Source organism: Zootoca vivipara, chromosome Z1, assembly GCF_965207765.1.
Source record: "Zootoca vivipara chromosome Z1, rZooViv2.hap1.1, whole genome shotgun sequence".
NCBI lineage: Eukaryota > Metazoa > Chordata > Lepidosauria > Squamata > Lacertidae > Zootoca > Zootoca vivipara.
Window position 1 is genome coordinate 70,566,086 of NC_142583.1, and position 22,335 is coordinate 70,588,420.

General features: G+C 44.7%; 1 protein-coding gene across 2 annotated transcripts in view; it reads left to right on the top strand.

The window, feature by feature from the left end:
- Window positions 1-22,335, top strand: part of ATRN (attractin) — a 153,275-nt gene that overhangs the window by 108,789 nt on the left and 22,151 nt on the right. The window contains exons 25-27 of one of the 2 annotated variants that reach the window (XM_088661154.1): window positions 11,949-12,010; window positions 13,905-13,983; window positions 21,128-21,311. In XM_088661154.1, coding sequence (XP_088517280.1) covers window positions 11,949-12,010; window positions 13,905-13,983; window positions 21,128-21,190 — 204 coding nt within the window. In that variant the 3' untranslated portion in view covers window positions 21,191-21,311. Of the gene's footprint in view, window positions 1-11,948; window positions 12,011-13,904; window positions 13,984-21,127; window positions 21,312-22,335 lie in introns of those variants that run through there. The other variant, XM_035101162.3, reaches the window with a different exon arrangement.

Genomic DNA, 22,335 nt, shown 5'->3' on the forward strand with positions numbered 1-22,335 from the left:
ATGGGCGGGGTATAAATAATAAATTATTATTATTATTATTATTATTATTATTATTATTATTATTATTATTATTATTATTATCTGGCCCCTGTGGCAGTTTATTTCCTGGGGTAAAATCCTAAAAAGAACCTCAACAACTCCAACCCTAAAAAAGTTCTTCAACAGACTTCAATCCTAAAAAAAGCTCCACAACTGTGAGGACGCTGATTGTGCTTTCCACAAGTGAAGACTACTGACTCCACGGGTACATATGTACAGCGTTTTATTATACAACTATATATAAGGCAGAGCAAAGTTCTCATGTCCGCTCAGTCTGAGTCAGATTCCAGGAGTGGCGATCTTCGGGACCACCTCCAGCAAAGTATCTTGGGTGCGCTTAATCTCCTCCTCTCCTCTCTGCGTTGTAGATCCTACGTTGCTGAGGAGACGGGGCTATGACGTGTCCCTCCCCTCCTGAGCCACTCAAGTGCTGATCAGTGTCCCTAGTGTCTGAGACCTCTCCCTCCACAGAGCTCCCTGCTGCCTCACTGACCCCTGGCACCGCCTCGTCAGACTCTCTGCTGGCTCCTGGGTGGTGCTGTGAGCTCCTTGCATCCCGGAGCCCTTGTCCTGCCTCGCCGGGCTCTCTGCTGACCCTTGGTGGTCCCCTGACAGCAACTCCAATCCTAAAAACTCCAATCCTAAAAAAAAAAAGGTTGGCTCTTTGGTCGGCCCCCACGGCACTTCATCAAATCTGGCCCTCTTTGAAATAAGTTTGGACACCACTGTTACATGAAAGGAGATTCTTAGTAAACCTCAGGCAGAGCTTTCTGAAGGTAAAAACTGTGTGACTGTGGAAAAGACTCACTCAAGAAGGTGGTAGACTCTCCTTCCTTGGGGGTTTTTAAGCAGAGGTTGTTTGGCCATCTGTCATGGATGCTTTAATTGAGATTCCTGCATTCCAGGAGGTTAAACTAGATGACCCTCAGGGTCCCTTCCAACTCTGCGATTCTACAATTCTATTATTATTATTTATTGAATTTATAGACCGCCCTATACCCGGAGGTCTCAGGGCGGTTCATACCCCTGATGAACCTTATGTGTTTCTATAACACTCTCCTCTGCTTCCTGAAAATTGCCTCATGTGGCCCGTAACATTCCCTGTAAAATCCCCTATACCAAAAGTGCAAAATCTCAGATTTAGGTGTGAAACAGCAGCAGCAGATCTGAAGCATTACAATAGTAAGATGATGCAAGTATAGACCAGAAGCCTCCCTGTAACAAAGTGCTCGTCCGAGCAAGCAGTGAAGAACCATCGATCAAAAAGACAGTGCAAATCAATCAAGGAACCTGTCAGAATATAAATGTATTTCCTTACTACTGACAGCTAGAAAGTGACCCAGATGAACAGGGACCTCAGTTGGGAATTCTGGAATTGCAGTGGCACCATGGGAAAAGGCCCCCTACACGTGCTCCACGCATTTCGGCCCCCCAGGCTAGAACATGACTGTAGCTGCAGCTCCTTTATAGACCGAGAATACTATATGACCCTGCAGCAGCTGGATCAGTGCCGCATAACAGCCCTGGGATGCCTCCATGTGCAACTTGTTCTCCTGCCCTTTTAGGATAAGGAAAACAACGAGTGCAGGCCAGATTTTGGGAATAGGTCGGTTCCTTCTGTACAGAGAAAATACTCCCAGATGAATAATAAGCTAATAGCTTGAACGAAGCAGTGCTGGGAGGGAGGAGCAGCTTCCTCCATTGAATGGAAACTTCTTCCCCTCCTTGAACCAAGGGAAGGCAAGGGTGGGAGCATGATTGAAGCTCCTGGTGGATCTTGCAAAACCTTGGCCTTATCTGCCCCATTCCTGATGTAATGTATGAAATCAGATGTAGGGTTGGTGGTTGTGGCTACCCCAGAATGGCCTGGCCGAAGTTTGACCCATGAGCTGAGCTGGAGGTTCCCTACCATTGGTCTCCACTGAGTGGAACTTGGTTCCACTTGGTGTCTTTCTGCCCTTCAAAACAGGTTTCCTACCACTGCGGTTCTTCCCAGCTCATTCCCGCACAACATCAGTTGAAGCATTCGTTACATCTATGCGACAAACTCTCCAGAAGTTCAGCACAAACATTTTGTAGCCTGATTGCAATGATGGAAAATCTACCGCAATCTATTTTTAGGAGTAGAGTTAGGTAGCAAATTGCTGGATGCAGTAAATGAGGATGAAACGGAACAATGGGATGCAGGGTGGGGAGGGGAGAGAAGGCGAAAAGTTGTTAGCCTGCACCTTGATATGTGAAGCGGCATCCATAGTGATCCAATAATATGTGCTTGTGTGACAACCCAAGAAAAGAGCTGTCTCTCTCGTTCAGAAACAATTGAAGCGTTCGGGAATGGGCTCGCAACAGAATACTTAAAAGAAGCGGTGGTAAAGCTGCAATGCACCGGACCAAAATTCAGATGTCAAGTGCACAGCTTGGTCACCGACAGCGCTTCCATTGCAGCAAAAATGAGAAGCAGCCAGGGAAGAAAAAGAACAAAAGTCTTTAACATGCATCTTTCAGAGACTCAAATACGCGTGTAAAAAGAGTTCTGCTGGATGAGAGGACGGGTTTTGCCCAGCGCAGCACCTGTAGAGATCATGCATTGGAGGTTCTCTTCCCGTCCTTTCCTTGCAGACCCTCGAAAATCTGCTTTTGAGAGTCCTCCAATGTATATCAGACCACGAAATAATCTTTCTGGAGAAACAGGCCATGCACTTCCTTTATATTTGTGAAGGCTGTCTTTGAATTTGGGCTGTTTCAAGGTGAAACGTCCGTCCATCTGTCCCCATTTAACCACTGGAATATACCTTATGCCTCACTGGGTGCTGCATTCCAAATAGGACGTGTTGTCTTCTAACTTTGAGAAGCGAGCAAGCCCAAGCCAATAGTATTTCACATGGCAGTAGTTTTACCGAGTGATGAGTGCCGTTTGTATGGTCACTTCAGTGAGGATATATTTCCTTCTGTTGTTCTTCGTTTTGCTGTCACGCTAAAATGAAAAGTCATGGCTCAACCCACCCCTTCTTCATATGGAGTTAGGGGGAATGCTGCCCCACTGGAAAGAAAGCCGCTTTTGCCAACTTCTTTTGTCCAAATGGTGCTTGGACAATACTGCAGAGCCATCAGCCATCCCTTTGTCACTCCCCAGCAAACCAGGGAAATTGATGTTGCATCTTTCTTTGTAGAAAGTCAAACACCAGGCTACTGCCGCTGGGAGCAGACCTTGGAATGGTTAGGTTGCAAGATCCTGAGTCTTGAATTGTGTTTCAGCTAATAGAGCTCCTGTGCCAGCTGAACACTCATCAATAGTAATGTTAAAGCAAAATGAGTCTAAAACAAAGAAATGCAATTAATTTTGCTGCTAATGGGAGCTCCCTTTTTAAAATGCAGAATAATTTCTAGTTGCTAACTGGAGCAGATCCTGCAGCATCCAGGAAACAGTACTGTACTTCATGCTGCTTCAGAAATAAATACGCTCTTTCCTCCTGTGGCATAGATTTCATCTGCGCTGTGCCAGAAAAGGCAAATTGTATGCTGCTGGTTTTTCTGTTGAACTTTATCTCCTGTAGTTTGACTTGTATTAATGCTTCTTGCCAATTAGCTTATGGGGCTAATGCTAGGGATGGATGGATCAGTTTCTCACTCATAAGTCTTTTGTACCATTTCTGCATTAATCTGCAGTGTTTAGGTAAAAGGGGAGGAATCTGCACCAAATGTCACACTCTGTATTTAAATATGTATTTTATCTCAAAATATGCATCTAGATATTATTATTCATATTTTTTAAAGTAATTTAGTTTGTATCCCACTGTTCTTCCCAAAGGAGCCCAGGGGGGTAAACAACAAAACAACAACAGTCTCTTAAAAACAATCCCAGTGCAGATGTAGACTGGGAAAGGTTTCTACTTAAAAAGCTTGCTGGAATGGGAAGGTTTTTAGTGGGTGCTGAAAAGACAACAGAGGTGGCTCCTGGCTAATATTTAATGGGAGATGTCAGAGGCTCGCCGTGGCTACTCTAGAGTAACTCCGCTTGAGTCCAATTTGCCTCTAAAGACTTTTATTGTGCAAGCTGTTTACAGTGCAGAGACAGCTTAAAACATGACCTCTCATTCCGAATCAGAATCCGGCAATGGTGTACGTCTGTTCTTACGCCAGCAAAGTAGTTGGGGCACCCCAAAACGCCTCCCCCTTGACCTGCGTCGCGGTGCTCTCCTTAACTCTTGCGCCGGAAGGAGCGATGCCATCTCAGCCTCCTCCCTGTCAAGGCAGTGGAAGGGCTCTCCAGCATCCCTGAGCCCTGGTCTGCATCTCTCCTCCCCTGAGCTTTCCCATTGTTCCGCACACTGGCTGCTCTTTCCCTCTGAGTCTTTCCCCTCCCCTCTGGCTGCTTCAGACCCACTGCTGCTCCCTCTGCTTGGCGAGGTGGACATTAGGATGGTGGGGACTGGCTCCCTGTAGGAGAGAATCCAAATGTAGGTGGTCCTCCTGCTAAGATGGTTTTTGCCAAGCCGAGTACAGTGATCAACCTGGGTAAATAGGGGTGAGGTGATAATATGCATATTTTATTTCAGTGTATGCATTTCGAAATACATTTCGTTTTAAAATACACACTTGCTAACTTACTTGAGCTGCTGAGTGTGCCACAAAATTTTGAGAAGTGGAAAACCGAAAGGGGTAATTACACTACGATCTGTACATTAGTTGGGGAGATGCTGATCACGTCTGTTTGCATCAGAATTTGGAGAAATCAAACCGCTGAAGCATCTTTAAACCAATATGCAGGGTGCTGCCTCTGGCCTGCCTTGGGGATTGCCTCTCGCCAACTGAGCCTTCATAGCTTTAAAAGTCTTCAGAAAAAGTTTTGTTCCATGGGATGGAGAGCAGGGCTTTTTCCATGATGGCCCCGTGGAATGTTTTGTCTAGGGACATTGGCCTATTTCCAACCACAAGGTTTCAGTCTTGTCATCCAAGTAGTCTTTTTTTTTTTGAGGGGGGGGGGTGTTTTTCATTTGCATGGGATTGTATTGATACGGTAAGCTATGTTGATACACAAATTATCCAGCTGCTTTTCTTGAAGGAAGGGGGGGGAGAGAAAAAGAAAAAAAAGATGCATAATGACATCACGAGCCCTGCTGGATCAGGCCAGAGGCCCATCTAGTCACAGAATCATAGAGCTGGAAGGGACCCAAGGGTCATCTAGTTTAACCCCCTGCAATGCAGAAATTGTTTGGCCCAGCATGGGACTCGAACCCATGACACTGAGATTAAGAGTCTGATAGTGGAGGTGGTCATTGATAGTTCTTCTCCAGGAATATGTCCAGTCCTCTTTTAAAGCCATCCAAGTTGGTGGTCAGTACTGCCTCTTGGGGGAGCAAATTCCATGGTTGCACCATGTGAAAAAGTAGTTTCTTCTGTCTCTTCTGAATCTCCCAATGTTCAGCTTCACTGGATGTCCCTGAGTGTGTTAAATGTGCAGACATGTGTTAAATGAAATAAATTATACTATTACTTTTGCAAAAAAAAAAGGGGGGGGGGGGTAACAGAAACCATGCAGGCAAGCATCTTAGCCCGATTCTAACATCTCTGCTGCCAAACGGCAGATAATTCAAACCAGCTTCGTTGAACAAACACGCATGAGATCCAAGGGGAGGGTTGTTGTTTTAAAGGTTTGTCAGGAAGTCTCCTTGCTTGAACTCCAATCCTTAAACTCTGCCTGTGGAAACAGTGAGTCATATATACTTTTTAAATTAAGACCTCCCCCCCCCCCGCTCCCAATTTTGTTCCATGTGAATTCTACCTACTGGTACCTACTGCAGTGAGTCTGACTACTTAAGCTGTGAAGAGCTTTGCCTAATAGCTGTTGTGGTTTAAGTAATCCAGAACACATTCTGCTTCCACTAAAGGAGAAATGAAATGGCTAAGTAAAGCAGGAATGGCTCATTTTAAAAAAAAACTCTCTTCTGCACCAGCAACAAGGACCAATCAGACTTTTCCTGGGTTAGCTCTGAATGCAGCTAAGGGGACGTTCCAGAGGCCGATATCTCCTCCCTGGCAGCAGCCTCTGGCTGTATGTGTAAAATCTCTTTCAGGTCATTTCATTGTATAGCAATGTAAAAGAAGTGCAAGAAAATCCCAGTGCATATTGCACCATGGAATACTCTTTCTGATTTAAGGGGCAGATGGTGCCCCCTTGTTACAAGGGGGTGGGGTAGGACAGACTCCCCTTAATCTCTACGTTCAGTGAAGGGTCAGAATTTGAGTAGACTCATAAATTCCTGAATTTCTCAAGGACTGGGAAATAACATCACCTAACTTCTTCATGAGGCCAGCCTGGCGATGGCGGGTTGTTGAAGAAACAGTGGTTGTGATGGCTACCCATTACCCCTCAATGAAAGTCATCAATCAGGAAGAAGACCTTGCCAGGCACAGAGGGTACCCTGTCACCACAGAAAAAGAGGGTACCCTTTTACGACAGAAGTTCAGGGAGCAACGCTTTCTGGGAAGAAGCAGGAAGGGGGTAGAACTCCATGCAGGGACTGATGGGAAGCAGCCATGATGACTGTCTGGAGCGTGCGGTTGCAGAGAGACATGGGGATGGCATTTAGGGTGCCCCTGAATCCCAAGCCGTAATGCTGGGAAGGATGATGTACGTGCTGTGCACTCTCTCCCCGTAAAGCTCAGGTGTAAACATGTGTGAATCCTATATAATAAAGTGCAAGTGTCTCTGCGTCCAGTCCCTGTGTCCGTGGGATTGCGCTACTGCGCATGTGCCCCACGGACAGCCGTTGGGACTTGGAGCACAGAGACGGAGTGCGCTGGCTGGCGCGTAAGGGAGCTCAGCCTCTCGGCGTTCGGAGCAGCTCTCGCAAGAGAATCCAGAGGACGCGCGAGATAGCCCCGTGCTCGCGAGCGAGGCCGTTTAATTCTCGTGAGGCCGTTTACTTCTCACGTGGACTTACTTCTAAGTGGCAGCGGCCGTTACAAGTGGCGGCGGGCGAGCAATGTCAGCTCTGCGCATGTCCCCGAGGTTGCTAGAGCAACAGGTCTGTTCTAGCACCCGTTAATTTAACGGGCTTCATGACTAGTAAACCATATTTCCTGAAGGTGCCAGTTTCCGCTGTGCCTTGGTGTCTCAGTGGAAACGCAACCCTGGTTAGGTGCCAAGACCCTGGAATCTCTTGCTAACACTCAGCAGAGATTGGGGCAGCCTGTAACAATATGGACAGTGTAAAACCAGTATTTATTCTCATGTTCTTTGCCCTATCGCTCTTTCACCCCTCAATGTGTAGCCAGGATTGTATGTACACAGGGAATCCAACTTCTGTGAACTGTAAAAATACAGATTGCAAGAGAGAGAGAGACATCATTTTCTTACTCCTCCACTCCAAATTCTGGTTTCTTAGCAATGGGAGGGTGAAGCCCACCTCTGAGCACTGAAGTCTGCATTCAGCCATACCTTACCAGCAATGTCTAAAATTTGCCCACACTCATTCAGTCAGCACTATATAATGAAAAGGGATATAGACTGGTCGGTTTGCTTTTTTTTAAAAGGAAGCTGATATTCTCAAGAAGCTGAACCATGCCCTGTTTACCGTATCCTGTTCTCCTCCTATAGAATCCCAGCATTTGGATAGTCTTGCACGTGATAGTTTTTTCTTATGTGGAAGCTATCATTTTGTCCCTGAACACATCATCCCCTAATTCTAACCTCCAACTCCTGTTCAGGCCCTTATCTATGGTGTGTGCACACTTAGAATCTCACTGTGAAAGCCCGATAGCTGTTATGGAGGTCATTCTTGGGCCCTAGGCTTTGAGGGAATGTGATCTATCCTCTTGTCCAGAACCAAAAAAAATATAACACTACAAGGTTCTCAAAAGATACAGTAAGGATTGTTCCTGGACTTACTCAAAGTTCTTCAAAGTTTGTCCCCAGTTGTAATCATTGTTTGGAGGACTTTTGTGGAGCAGTGCAACCCCCCATAATTTAATAAAAGTGTAATAACAGGAACCTCTTTGGGCTAACACCCACCACACAAAGTATCAAAGAATTTACATTTATTGATTTGGGAAGAGATATTCAGCAGGCAGAATGGTTCTTGATTTGTTTCTTCTTATAGGTTAATGGTTCACACTTGCCTTTTCTCAGCCTCAAAAATTCAACCGAGAAGACCTTATTTCTTTTAAAAAATAATATAAGTGGAAATCTAAGTCTCCAGCTGCTGCTGAACCGCCCTGAGGTGAAGGGTAGTATTAAAATTTCCCTTTTTACAATGCACTGTCAAAAACCAAAATGAATGATCTTGACAACTTTTGGCATGGCTTGGGAAATACCTAAGCAATTTGTTTTTCAATAGAAAGTTGAGCAGCAGCTTCGTATTCAAACACAGCTCTGAGGTTTGTTTGACTTCATTCTTCTGAACATTAGAACTCAGGAAATACAGGTGGCAGGAAAGAAAACAGATGGATTTCATACAAAGCATGCGTGGTGTATTTTTCTGTTTGTTTTATCTGTCTGGAAAGTCTGGGCACTTTTCAACCTTGTGGGTCTCTGTGTGCTTTTGTGTGGTATTTTAATTTGTTTTGGCATTCCATTTTTCCCCCCTGAAATAGGAACCAGAAAACCCTGGAAGCTTTTTTCTTTTCTTTTCCTTTTTGCACCACTGGATCCAAAATAGCTGATTTGGTCTCTAATTTGTTGAAATGAAATACACAGTGCTTCCTGGCCTAATAACTTGCAAAAATAGCTTCCATGATGTTGGTGGGTTAGGTTGCTGTTTTCTCTTACTGTAAATCAACTTCTAGTCCACTCAAAACAAGACTGTTGCAGAAGGAATGACTGCAATTCCTCTTTTACTGCTAAGTGTGTTGGTCTTTTCAGTTCTACTTGGTAGTATATTAACTCGCACTTGATTCCATCGTTTCAAGCTGCTTGCGGGGACCCCAAGTTCAGGCAAATGTGAGTTCTTGAAAATGGATATCTGTCAGAACATGCCCATTTGATCTGAAGCAGGAATACACGCTGTCTAGGCTGGGCATAATTTGTACTACAGCGAATAACATCTGCTGGAGATGTGGTGACATTGAAGCAGTTCAGTTCCACATTTATGGATGGCGTCCTGAGAGAGGGAGAGGGAGGGAGAGAGAGAGAGAGAGAGACAGACATTGGAAATCAATTTTGACTTGTGTGTGCAGTTATGCATTCATACTACATCCATTGTTCTGTTTTTGTTGTTCTAAAAAAGACAGCTATATTATCTTGGAATATTAATGTATCTTTTAACAACTGCTATGATGGCAAAGCAAAATAAAAAAAATTCCTTCCAGTAGCACCTTAGAGACCAACTAAGTTTGTCATTGGTATGAGCTTTCGTGTGCATGCACACTTCTTCAGATACCTTCTTCAGACTGCAGTAAGTTTTATAAATGGGGAAGGAGTTCTGCCATCCATAGCATGGCTATTCAGGGTTTGTGATTGGGTGTGTAAAGTAAAACTAATGGACACTCTTGAGAGGTAGAAAAGGAGGACAAGTAGATAATGTTTATTAAAACATTATTATTATTATTATTATTATTATTATTATTATTATTATTATTATTATTATTAAGAGACCGGAGGTCTCAGGGCTGTCCACAGAATAAAATCAAAATAGAAATACCACAAAATACATAATCAAAATAAAAACAACAATCCAATAACCCCCCCCCCAAAAAAAACCCCACCCATATTTTAAAAGTGCATAGGATGTCAATCAAATCAGCCAACGGCCTGGTGAACTTCCCTGGGGAGAGCATTCCACAGACAGGGAGCCACTGCAGAGAAGGCCCTGTTCTCGTGAAGCCACCCTCCAGACCTCTTGAGGAGGAGGCGCACGAAGGAGGGCCTCAGAAGATGATCTCAGGATCTGGTTAAGTTCATGTGGAAAGATGCGGTCCTTGAGGTACTGTGGTGCTGAGCCGTTTACGGCTTTATAGGTCAAAACCAGCACTTTGAATTGGGCCCGGAAACTAATAGGCAGCCAGCGCAGTCAGACCAGGATTAGTGTAATATGCTCAAACCGTCTTGCTCCGGTGAGCAACCTGGCCACTGAATTCTGCACGAGCTGAAGTTTCTGAACTGTCTTCAGAGGCAGCTATGTGCTCGGATGATAAAGTACAAGAAAATGGCTCATCATTTGCATTAAAAGTGTTACAAACATGCTTTAATATGTAAAAGCCTTCTGTGACCTGAATTGTAAAACAAAGTAATCTCGTGTTTCAAAACAATAAATAAGAAGAATGCTTCCCTTAAATTCTCTCCAGTTTTTCCTGCCATATTTTCATCTTCCTATGAGATCTAAGAATCAGGAGGAGGCTGTCTCTTGGCCCTGTCCCTGGAGACTTTGAATGAATGACACAGTGGTGACATCCTGCTTAAAAGACCAGGACTGGCTTGCCAGCTTTTATATTGGTGTCAAACTTGGGCTGGGGTGGCTGTCACCATGGAATCTTTGAAACGCAGCAAGGTGAAAGCTAAGGACCAGAGCTGGAGCCTGAGAGCAGGTATCTCAGTGTGTTTCTGCAGCAGCACTGCTGGGCAGTCTACTGAGGGTTTATATCAGGCATCCCCAAACTGCGGCCCTCCAGATGTTTTGGCCTACATATCCCATTATCCCTAGCTAACAGGACCAGTGGTCAGGGATGATGGGAATGATGGGAATTGTAGTCCAAAACACCTGGAGGGCCGAAGTTTGGGGATGCATGGTTTATATGCTGCTGAATAGAGTTTTAGACCTCGCCTCCCAGGGGATTTGCTCTCCGTTAAAGGGCCATGTACTCCTCTAGAGCTGTTCACTAGGGAGGCTTCCGTAATGGAAAAAAAGTGAGAAGACTGGAACTGAGGAAGTTGCTAGGGAGGAGTTAATACCTGAGGATGGCGGTCTGGAAACATTCTCAGGAGCAGGACGTAGACATAGTTCTACACCTCACTTCTCTGCAAGAGGGATTGCCTTGGTGGTCATTGCTGAGATGGTTCAAGGGGAGGTCTTTTATGTTGCAGGATTCCCCCTTCTGAGAGGGCTCAAGTTTAGACCCTGAACCCATCTTGTTTTAACTTGGATGGCTTCCTAACCACTACACCATCTCAAGCCTCTTCTGTACTGTGGTTTTCGAGCATCGGAGGTTTTTTGTGGTTGTCAGAGCTTCAGGGGTCAGCAAACTTTTTCAGCAGGGGGCTGGTCCCCTGTCCCTCAGACCTTGTGGCGTGCCAGACTATATCTATATCTATCTATATCTATATCTATATCTATATCTATATCTATATCTATATCTATATCTATATCTATATCTATATCTATATCTATATCTATATCTATATCTATATCTATATCTATATCTATATCTATATCTAGGGGGTGGGGTGGGTGGAATGAACAAATTCCCATGCCCCACAAATAACCCAGAGATGCATTTTAAATAAAAGCACACATTCTGCTCATGTAAAAACACACTGGTTCCCGGTCCGTTCGCGGGCCGGATTTAGAAGGTGATTGGGCCGGATCCAGCCCCCGGGCCTTAGTTTGCCTACCTATGCGTTAGTGCAACAAAGTAATGAGTGCTCAGATATGAATAGAGCATGAGGGAGAGAAGTTGTAGCGTATTGATTATGTTCCCATCGTTTTAAGCAATGCATGTTTATTATGCTGCTGTTCTATTTGTGCTTTTAATATGGCACCTTGTTTTTTGTGTTGTAATCCTCCTTGGGTACCTGGTAGAATAGTGGGGTATCAAATAACAATGCACCACTTTTAAGTGACAGGTTGCTGTGTTAACACTATCTAAATGGAGCAGGATTTCATTATGTTAGCCCTGGAAATGGAATAGCTTATTTGCAACATGAGTTTCTGAATGCAACAACAAATAATTCATTTGCTTTTTCTTCTCTACAGATTGCATTTTCACAGCACAGTAACTTTATGGACCTGGTACAGTTCTTTGTCACCTTTTTCAGGTAATATTCTACTCTGAGTAACTAAAATATTTTACTGTTAGTATCAAAAGCCTTACTGAAGTCAAGATACACTATGTCCACAGCATTCCCCTGATCCACCAAGCTTGTAACTCCATAAAAAAAGAAAGAAAGAAAGAGAAAGAAAGAAAGAAATGAGATTCATCTGGCATGACTTGTTTTTGAGAAACCCATGCTGGGTTTTAGTAATCACAGCACCCTTTTCTAAGTGCTTAAAGGCTGACTGTTGAACTATCTGAAGAAGGGTTTGTCTTTTGTTCCTATGCCATATTACAATCCTTTATCAGTAAGAACTGAGGGTTTTTTTTTTAAAGGGATCCACTGTGGTAGGTGGGTAGAGTGAACTGGGGTAGGATCCTGGAAATTACAGGCTGGTTAGCTTAATGTCTGTATCAGGGAAAGAGTGTGTGTTCTTGGCAATCGGGACATATTAGGGATTCTGTTGGTTTACTGCCCTCCTTGCTGCCCAGCAGTCTCCTTGCCTGAGCTGACAGAGCTGGTCTCCGAGGTGGTGCTGAAGACTCCCAGACTGCTGGTTCTGGAAGACTTCAGCATCCATGCCGAGACAGCTGGCTCTGGGGCGGCTCAGGACTTCATGGCCACCATGACATCCATGTGGCTGTCCCAACATGTCACCGGCCCAAGGCACATGGCAGGCCACACTCTGGACCTTGTTTTCTCGACTGGGCAGGAATAGGGTGATTTGAAGGTGGGGGGTATTGACATCAGTCCCTTGTCATGGTCGGATCGCTCCTGTTGTGATTTAGGCTGTCAGCACCTTTTCCTCTCCGCAGAGGTGTGGGACCTATTAGGAAGGTCCACCCTCGGAGGCTGATGGATCCAGTGGGATCCATCAGCCTCCGAGGGTGGACCTTCCTAATACTTCCTAATACCTTCCTCTAACTGTAGGGCATGCTGCTTTGAAGGTTATTGAGATAATGCAGGGGGGGGGAAATGTTTGCTGGCTGTGGGTTGGCAAGTTGCTATAATTAATTGCATCAAAAACAATTACAGAGAGATCTGGATAAAAGTAATGACATATGAAAGCTATTAGATCACCCTTTTCCTTTGCCATAACAGATGTAGAAAAATAATTGAGTACTCTTACAAAACGATTGTGAAACTGTAGAGCCCCATGGGTAGAGTGTTAGATTTGGCTTGGGTTCAAATCCCAATTCAGCCATGGACTCATTAGCTGGCTTTTGGTACATAATTCACCCTCACTTTCCCATCTGAAAAATGGGATAACGGTGACCTCCCTTGCTTGTTTTTATGAGGATTAATGATAACATTTGGCTAGAATCTACTCTGTGCCTTAGGGAGAGAGTAGGCCTATAAATCTCAGCCAGTGAATAAATCAATATGAACAGGGTTCATTTTCTAGTTCACTTGGTCTTATAAATAAGACGTTACCTGCGATTAGAAAGGAAACAGAACAAACATGCCTTATTTAAAATCCCTTTTGCATGTTTTCACACATTGCCGTTCCGTTTCCCTTGCTGGGTCACAGTGAGATCTGCATTAGCAGGCCTTCTGTCATCACCGTTGAGTGATAACTTGATTGAATTATGTTGACGTTCTCAAGTGTGAAGGCAGGTGATATGGTCTCATTCTGGCTTTGTCATTCACCCTTTGCAGCGGCACATCTTGCCTCTCCCCCCCCCCCGCCCCGCCCAAATGCCTGCTGCACACCACCTTACAAGACAGAGACATGAATCTTAATGTTGCCAAGCACTTTATGTGCCATTAGTATCTGTTGACAGACGTTCATGAGAGTACAATGCTATTTTTGTTGGTCTAGCTGTCGAATTCTCCTGCATCTCAAATCAAAAGGAAATAAGTGTTGTTGTTGTTTTTCCTGTTTCCTCCATTTCAGCTGTTTCTTGTCTCTGCTCCTTGTCGCTGCTGTGGTTTGGAAGATTAAGCAGAGCTGCTGGGCATCACGGCGGAGAGAGGTGGGTCAAAATGACAGAATCACTGCCTTCTTGCTATGACCTGTGAGCTTTTGTGTCTGCTTCTTGCATATGTTCTCCTAAGAGGTGCCAAGTACACAACTGAGCCAGAAGCCTTGCTTACTGACCGAGGGATCGGGGAGCCCTCTTGTAATTAATTCCCTGTGTTCTGCAGAAGGCACCAGAGAGGCACCTGTCTCCTTTGGAGTTAGCTTGATGGAAGGCAGAAACGGCGTGAGACGTACATTGCTTTTGCAAAAGCCGTGCTGCAAATGTAAAATAAGAAAAGAGGGTCTGGCCCTTCTCCTCTTCCTTGTAGTTCCCTGGCACCATGGGGGACAGGGAAGAGACCAGATCTTGTTTCATCCTGCATTGCAGGGGGTTGGACTAGATGACCCTTGGATTACCTTTCAATTCTATGATTCTGTGTGCAGGATTTTGGGGCAGCCAGGAAGCAGCATGGTTCCCCTCTCTGCTTCCCCAAGCCAGCATTAATGCACCACACTCTGTAGCAAGCTGCCCTTGCGCCTCACCTGGAAGCCCCAGCTGGTGCAGAATGCAATGGCTAGACTACTGATGGGAGCAGAGGTCCGGCAACTTGCTAAAACATCTGCGCTGGCTGCTCATATGCTAATGGGCCTGGCTGAAGGTTATTGCACTGATATACATAACCCTGAACAACTAGGACCCAGTATACTTTACGGACCACCTGAACCCTTACCTGAGACCTTATATCCCATATTAATCCCTAAAATCATTTGGAGGAGAACAGTTAGATGTTCCCTATGTTACAGAACCCTCATTGGCCTCAACTGGAGGTTGGGCCCTGCTGTGAAATGCATGTCCAGTAGAGATTTGGTAGGCACTCTCGCTTTTGACTTTCAAGTGTCTCTTGAACACTCCCCCCCCCAATGTGAAGGCCCGTCTCTTCTGTTATTATTTGCTTTGTTTTTGATGGTGCTTTGCACCTTGTCATTCTTCACCACCCCGATCTTTTATGATGTGCTGGTATAAAAATACTAAAAATACAGATCTACAAATCCTTGCCTTCCCTGAAGCCCCTCAGAAAGTAAGACGGAACCTTGTCCCTCCCCCACCCCCATTCCCAGGGCTCTGTGCATGCCAGAGGACTTCAGGGCAAGCTTATTCAGCAGACCCACTGAAATGGATGGACATGACTAAGTTAGGCCCAGTTATTTCAGTGGGTCTGCTGTAAGTAAAACTGAATGCCACCAAGCGTTTCAAATAAGATGCAAGAGGAGTAGTGGTTTCTAATAAAGAAAGTTAATAATCACAAATACACCTAATTAGGCAAACTATTCTTTCCTGAGCTTGACTACCTTTCCCCATCTAGTCCTATCTAACATGAACAGTGACATTTACCCTGCAGCTTGAGTGTTTAAAATGCGCAAGTCCTTCTTGCATGCGACATATATTTCATCCTAGGAGTTGTACACTTGTGTGCTTGTGTCATAGAATCATAGAGTTGGAAGAGACCACAAAGGCCATCCAGTCCAACCCCCTGCCAAGTGTCACCTGCTCTGTCTTGCTCAAAAGGCTTGCATGCAACCATGCCCATCCTTAATCAGGACCTAACTTTGAAAATTCAGAGACCTCAACAGGTTTGTGCCCATTCTTTGGGTATTTTTAGGCATAGTATGGAGGACTTAATTGTGAAATAAATAAAGGGACGCAGGTGGCGCTGTCGGTTAAACCACAGAGGCTAGAGCAGGGGTCAGCAAACTTTTTCAGCAGGGGGCCGGCCCACTGTCCCTCAGACCTTGTGGGGGGCCGCATTATATTTTGAGGGGGGGGAATGAATTCCTATGCCCCACAAATAACCCAGAGATGCATTTTAAATAAAAGCACACATTCTACTCATGTAAAAACACGCCGATTCCCGGACCGTCCATGGGCCGGATTGAGAAGGCGATTGGGCCAGATCCGGCCCCCGGGCCTTAGTTTGCCTACCCATGGGCTAGAGCTTGCCGATCAGAAGGTCGGCGGTTTGAATCCCTGCGACGGGGTGAGCTCCTGTTGCTCGGTCCCAGCTCCTGCCCACCTAGAAGTTTGAAAGCACGTCAAGTGCAAGTAGATAAATAGGTACCGCTACGGCGGGAAGGTAAACGGCGTTTCCGTGTGCTGCTCTGGTTCGCCAGAAGCGGCTTTGTCATGCTGGCCACATGACCTGGAAGCTGTACGCCAGCTCCCCCGGCCAATAATGCGAGATGAGCACTGCAACCCCAGAGTCGGTCACGACTGGACCTAATGGTCAGGGTTCCCTTTACCTATGGAGGACTTAATTGTGAAATAAATTGGCTGAATTGGACACTGCCAGCCTAATCCTCACATGACAAATATACATACAAAGCAGAATTTAAAGTTGAGGCATGCCCTTACTATACCACACCCAGAAGCAGCATACCTCTGAATAGTTGCAGTTGCTAGCGGGCCAACAGAGGACGAGTGCTATAGCACTCAAGCCCTGTTTGTGGGTTTCTCAGAGGCATCCTATTGGCTGCTGTAGGAAATGGGATGATGGGCCAGATAGGCTTTTGATCTGGTGCACCAGGGCACCACCAGCAGGAGACAGACTTTGGGGATAAATGGCCATTGTTTTTCTCTTTCCCATCTTGACAAGAGTATGAAAAGCAAAGTGAAGGCTTCCTGGAGTTTTCCCTAAATAAAATGTTAATCAGGGTTTATGTTGTATGTAGTCTGAGAAATACCGCTTTCTGCCTGGAGCCAAGTGAGGCATTTAATGATGGCTTAAATGGAAAATGTCACTGGTGTGAAGCTATCCTCTGGGCATACTTTTTTTTTGGAAAGTTGCAGAGAGGATCAGCTGGTATCTTATCTTTCTCACAGTTAGGTTTCTCATACTTGGTTTGCACGCTTTAATTTCAAGTGATAGACAACTTGTCTGATTTCTAACAAACAGTCCTAAAACTTTATAAGGAAGGGATCCTCATAACTTAACAGTGTTTAAGAGTTGCTGTCCAGTGGCGGCTTCTTTCTGACCCGAGTTGTGTATAAGATCACTTGCCGTCCCCGCTCAACCCCAAAATGATGGCTGAGGTCATAACCGCTTCCTATGGCTGAATTAAGTTAATTCCTTTCCCATCTCCCTGCCTCAAGCAGGGTTCGCTGTACTCGGCCGAAAACATTCCTATTTAGATAAGCCTACCCAGATGCTTCACAGGTGGCGCTTTAGGGTTAAACCACAGGGTCTAGGGCTTGCTGATCAGAAGGTCGGCGGTTCAAATCCCTGCAACGGGGTGAGCTCCCATTGCTTGGTTCCAGCTCCTGCCCACCTAGCAGTTCGAAAGCACGTCAAAGTGCAAGTAGATAAATAGGGACCGCTCCGGCGGGAAGGTAAACGGCGTTTCCGTGCGCTGCTCTGGTTCGCCAGAAGCAGCTTTGTCATGCTAGCCACATGACCCGGAAGCTGTCTGCAGACAAACGCCGGCTCCCTCGGCCTATAGAGCGAGATGAGTGCCGCAACCCCAGAGTCGAACACGACTGGACCTGATGGTCAGGGGCCCCTTTACCTTTTTACCCAGATGCTTAGAAAGTTGAGGTAATTTTAATCTGTTTTAGTATTTTATATTTTGTATGTTTTAAAGCATGTTTGTGAATTTTTCTCGATTTTATTGTTTTATCTTTTTGCAATCCGCTTTGTGGTTTGATTGGTTTTTTTGCAATCAAGCGGAGTATAAATTTTGTGTAATAAATAACAAGTAAATCTAAGAAGCCTCCTATATTGTTGCTGGTATGCTAAGAGAGGGATACATATATGGAAGATAGGTCAGTGACCCATTTGGGGTCCTTATGACCTAGAAGGGAAAGTAGAAGCTCACTTTTGCTGGTTTTGGGAGCAACAGAGCTTGCCCATGACTCTGGAGTGTTGAAGGCTCCTGCTATTTCTAACAGCTTGAAGAATACTGCGAAAAAATATAGAATGTTATGCTTTTTAAGGGGGGGGAAATATTGTTAAAACATTACTTATAGTTGCAATAACTTTTTGTACCCAGCCAGAAGAACATGATGCAAAACATTGAAAGCTGAAGATTTTGCTCACTCTTAGGTGAGCTGGGACAGCTCCATCTGTAGATCATGGGGCTCCTAATCTGAAGGTTGTGGGTTCGAGCCCCACATTGGGCAAAAGATTCCTGTATTGCAGGGGGTTGGACTAGATGACACTTGTGGTCCCTGCCAACTCTGTGGCGACCAGTGTTATGACCATGCGATCCTGCCTTCCTCCTCTGATGCAGAGGACTCTAGCTGTGGTCGTAGCAGGGCCACAGTCTCCCTTGTTCTTCAGGAATCCGCAAGTGCTTAAGCAGCCGGGGTCCCTTTAAACAAAGAAGCTTCTCACCTGGAAGGTGGAGCCAGCAACTGAGAAAGAACAGCAGCTCCTATTTAAGGCTCATTCAGAAGATGACTGCTGCTGAAGCAACATCCAAGCTCTGCTCTTCATGGAGTCTCCAGCCTGAGTCCTGCACGGAGCTCTCCAAGGTGCCCTTAAAATCCATTTCCCACTTCCATACTACTCAGGCCATTGCTCAAAACAGAACAACCAAGAGCATCTGCCTACTGAGAGTAAAGCACATTTGTTTCAATGTTTCCTCCACAATAGAGGAGGGAAGTGCTCCTGAAAAGGTGCCCTTTGTAAAATTAAAAACCAAACCAATCCTGAAACCTAATATAGCCAATGTAACTCCCTACTTAACCTAGCCCGGGTACGGTGGTGATGAGGAGCATTTATTCATAACTGAATGAGAGTAGGACATTGTAAAGCATTTGGCAGGGGTTTAGACCTATCAGTATATTATCTGAAGTAACATTTGGGCAACTTGGCAAGGCGGCATTAGAGTCTGCGTGACACTGATCTACTAAAGGGAAGTGAGTGGTTCGTAAATTCGTACCCTTTCTCTCCACCGAGCACCGTAACGAAATGGCTTTCAGGCACTGTATTTTGCTGGTGGAGGAAATGGAAACAAGAAAGAATGCTTGTTTGAGGCTCGGAATGATACTGAAAGACAGATAAAATTGCTCCTTTTATTACATGACTTTTGGAAAGTGATAGGAAACATGAAGGCGGTGGTGGAGAATAATGCTTGAAATAAAACCGCAATGGCATCATAAAGAGTACATCTGTCTACAGCCAAGTCTTAATATGTATTTTTTTGCTCCCTTTCAACCTGCTTTCCTTTTTTTAAAACATGCTTTTGGGATTCCTGTAGTCAGGCTGTGAGCCACAATCCAAGGCTTAAACCTCAGATTGTGAATCAGCTTGGACAGGGTACGATGGAGGGCATTTATCCAAGTCTCAAAACAGTAGACTGTCCAGTCAAAATACTATATTTCTATAGCTATATATTTCTATGGCACTTCCCCTTTTTTCTGGGTTATGTTTGAGAGAAAAGGCTAAATATAGTGTTTGTTTTAATTATGGCACTAATGTCCATTATTGCTTGGTTTCAGATGCAACATTTATAAACTTGCAATGCTAACTTTCAATACCAGCAAGTGTCATGGTCCATGGTTTCTGTTTTGGTTCAGATTTTAATCCAAGTCAGAAAGAACCTTTGGTGGCAAGGAAGGTTAAGAACCATTATTAGCCCTTATTTTCCCCCTTCAAAATGAAGCTTCCTCTTTGGTGGCCCCAGGTTATGCAGTGAGGTGTGTCTTTATACCATCCATTGCATGCTTTTTGACAGTTGGCCAAGAGGCACCATTTTACCAAACCCTTTGCTTGAGCCGATGTCTTGTCTTTTCCTGCATTTCAGTTCTGTGCTGCTGTTTTGGTTGGTTGTTGTTGGCTCTCTGGTTTTATTTAATGATTTTAATGTAAATTGCATTGGTTCCAATTGTGACATTTTTGTAACCCTTCCCCGGGACCATTTGGTGGAGTCAAATAGTCAATATGCTAAATATGGGGAACTTGAGGCAACTTCTGAAAAGAGCATCCCTGCATCTGGTGGTTCTCCTTGCAGCCTGTAATGTCAACACTCACAGTCCCTCTGTCCCCATGAGCAGAGAAACCTGCGCGGTGATGACATCATGCCACATTGTGAAGTCAGTGTGGTGGTTCAGGTTTTGGACTCAGGAGACCAGGGTTCAAATATAATAATAATAACAATAACAATAACAATAACAACAACAACAACAACAACAACAACAATAATAATATATTATTTATACCCCACCCATCTGGCTACATTTCCCCAGCCACTCTGGGCAGCTCCCAACCAAATATTAAAAACAATACAGCATCAAACATTAAAAACTTCCCTAAACAGGGCCGCCTTCAGTTGTCTTTTAAAAGTAAAATAGTTGCTTATTGCCTTAACATCTGCTGGGAGGGCGTTCCACAGGGCAGGGGCCACTACCAAGAAGGCCCTCTGCCTGGTTCCCTGCAACCTCACTTCTCGCAGTGAGGGAACCACCAGAAGGCCCTCGGTGCTGGACCTCCGTATCCGGGCTGGACGATGGGGGTGGAGACGCTCCTTCAGGTCTACTGGGCCCAGGCCGTTTAAGGCTTGAAAGGTCAGCACCAACACTTTGAATTGTGCTCGGAAGCATACTGGGAGCCAATAAGATCCCCACTTGGCCATAAAGCTCATCTGGGACGACTTCTCTCAGTCTAGTCTACCTTACAGGGTTCTTGCGAGGATAAAATTGGGAGGAGGAGAGCTATGTACAACCACCTGGAGCACCTTGGAGAGAAAGTGGAACAGTAGGTCTGCAGCTTACATGGGAGTTACATTCTGGGGGTCGTGCCTGAAAGCCAAGATTGTGTACAGTCAAAACCCATTGGGTTCAGTGGCGAGTGGGATTGCCAAAGTCATTTTTCCTGGACCCCAACCCCCCTTTTAATGTTTTTGCTGTGCATGTAAAGCTGATTGCGCACAAGTTAAATGCACTTAAGCTGTGGGCTTAACTGTATATAAGTAATTTAAAAATTAAAAAATAAATATCAGTCAACCTGACGGAGAGACAGCAAAAACATTGAGATCTGTTCTTTGAGTCTTTGGGGCAGGTAGAGGGTAGTGGCAGGCATGAGGAAGGCCTGTGGAGCAGGATGAAAGCAACCTTGGGTCAAGAAACTCTGGCTCATGGCTTAATGAATGTTCTTCTTAAGGGCAAAAATGTCTCTGTCGACTTGGATGCTGAGATGTTGGAAGCAGAATTGCTGGCAAGCTAAGACAACAGTGCTGCAGTATGACGAAGATACGAGTTTGGTTATTCCATGTGGCTAGCAGCCTTGAGCAGCCTTCGTGAATATCTCTGGACTCTGATAAGGCTCAAGAATGGGCCATTAATCACCTAAAACTGGTGGAGAATTGTTTCTGCAGGTGCCCCTCCGCTGGCCTGTCCTTTTTTACCAAAGCAAGACTGAATAAAAAGCGAGAAAAGAAGGCAGAAAAATTGGGGTGCCAAAGGGTGGGGATGGAAAAAGCCTGGAGCTCCATGCTGGAGCTCACTTTTCCTTCTTGCTCAATTTCATTGCTTAGCTTCAGTTTTGCTACCGTATATTTTTGCTTCTTCTAGGCCTCTTGGGGCCCAGTTTGCCCTTTGCTTTTCTCTTTGTGAGAAGAAGGGGTTTCCTGCTTTGAGCTTGTCCCTCCTTCCACTTTTGAAGTGTTTTGTGGCAATTTTTTCTCCGAATCTGTCTTTTGGGGCACAGGCTTTGTGGTTCATGAACAATTCTGAACAGATTTGGCTTCTGTAGTTTTTATACATAAATAATTCTTGTTTTATTTTTGCTTACTCCCCTGTAAGGTTTGAACCACACTATTTTATTTTTTGATCTTTTTCTTTTCCATGCATTGGGTCCTGGATTAATCTCTCTACTCTTCCTGGAATCCGCAGAAACTTGTTCCTTTGAACCCCTACCTGGATACACAAATTTAGCATCTCCTCTTCTTCTGCTTAACTTTTAGGATTAATTTGCTACATAAGCAAAGCTTTTAACTGCTATTGACTAGTGGGTGATCTAGAAGGTAAATCAAAGTAGAGATTAAGTAAATAAAAATTACTTCTAAGTTTTGCATGCTGTAATTGTCGCCTGCAATAGAACAGAAATATTGGAAGTATCAGATAAAATGACAAAGTAAAGTTTTAAGAGTGAAATCTTTAGATTGAATAGCATTAAGCCACAAGGCAGAATATTCTGTTTTGTTACCCATGTAATCATTACATTCTATTTTTACCTGCATACACTGTTCCTTACAGTTGTGTATAATAAGCCTTTTTCCACTTTGATATTCTTTGTGGATTATGCTTGCATTTTTCATCACGCAAAATGGTTTTCTGCTTGTGTATTTTAAATACATTTTCTATATTGAT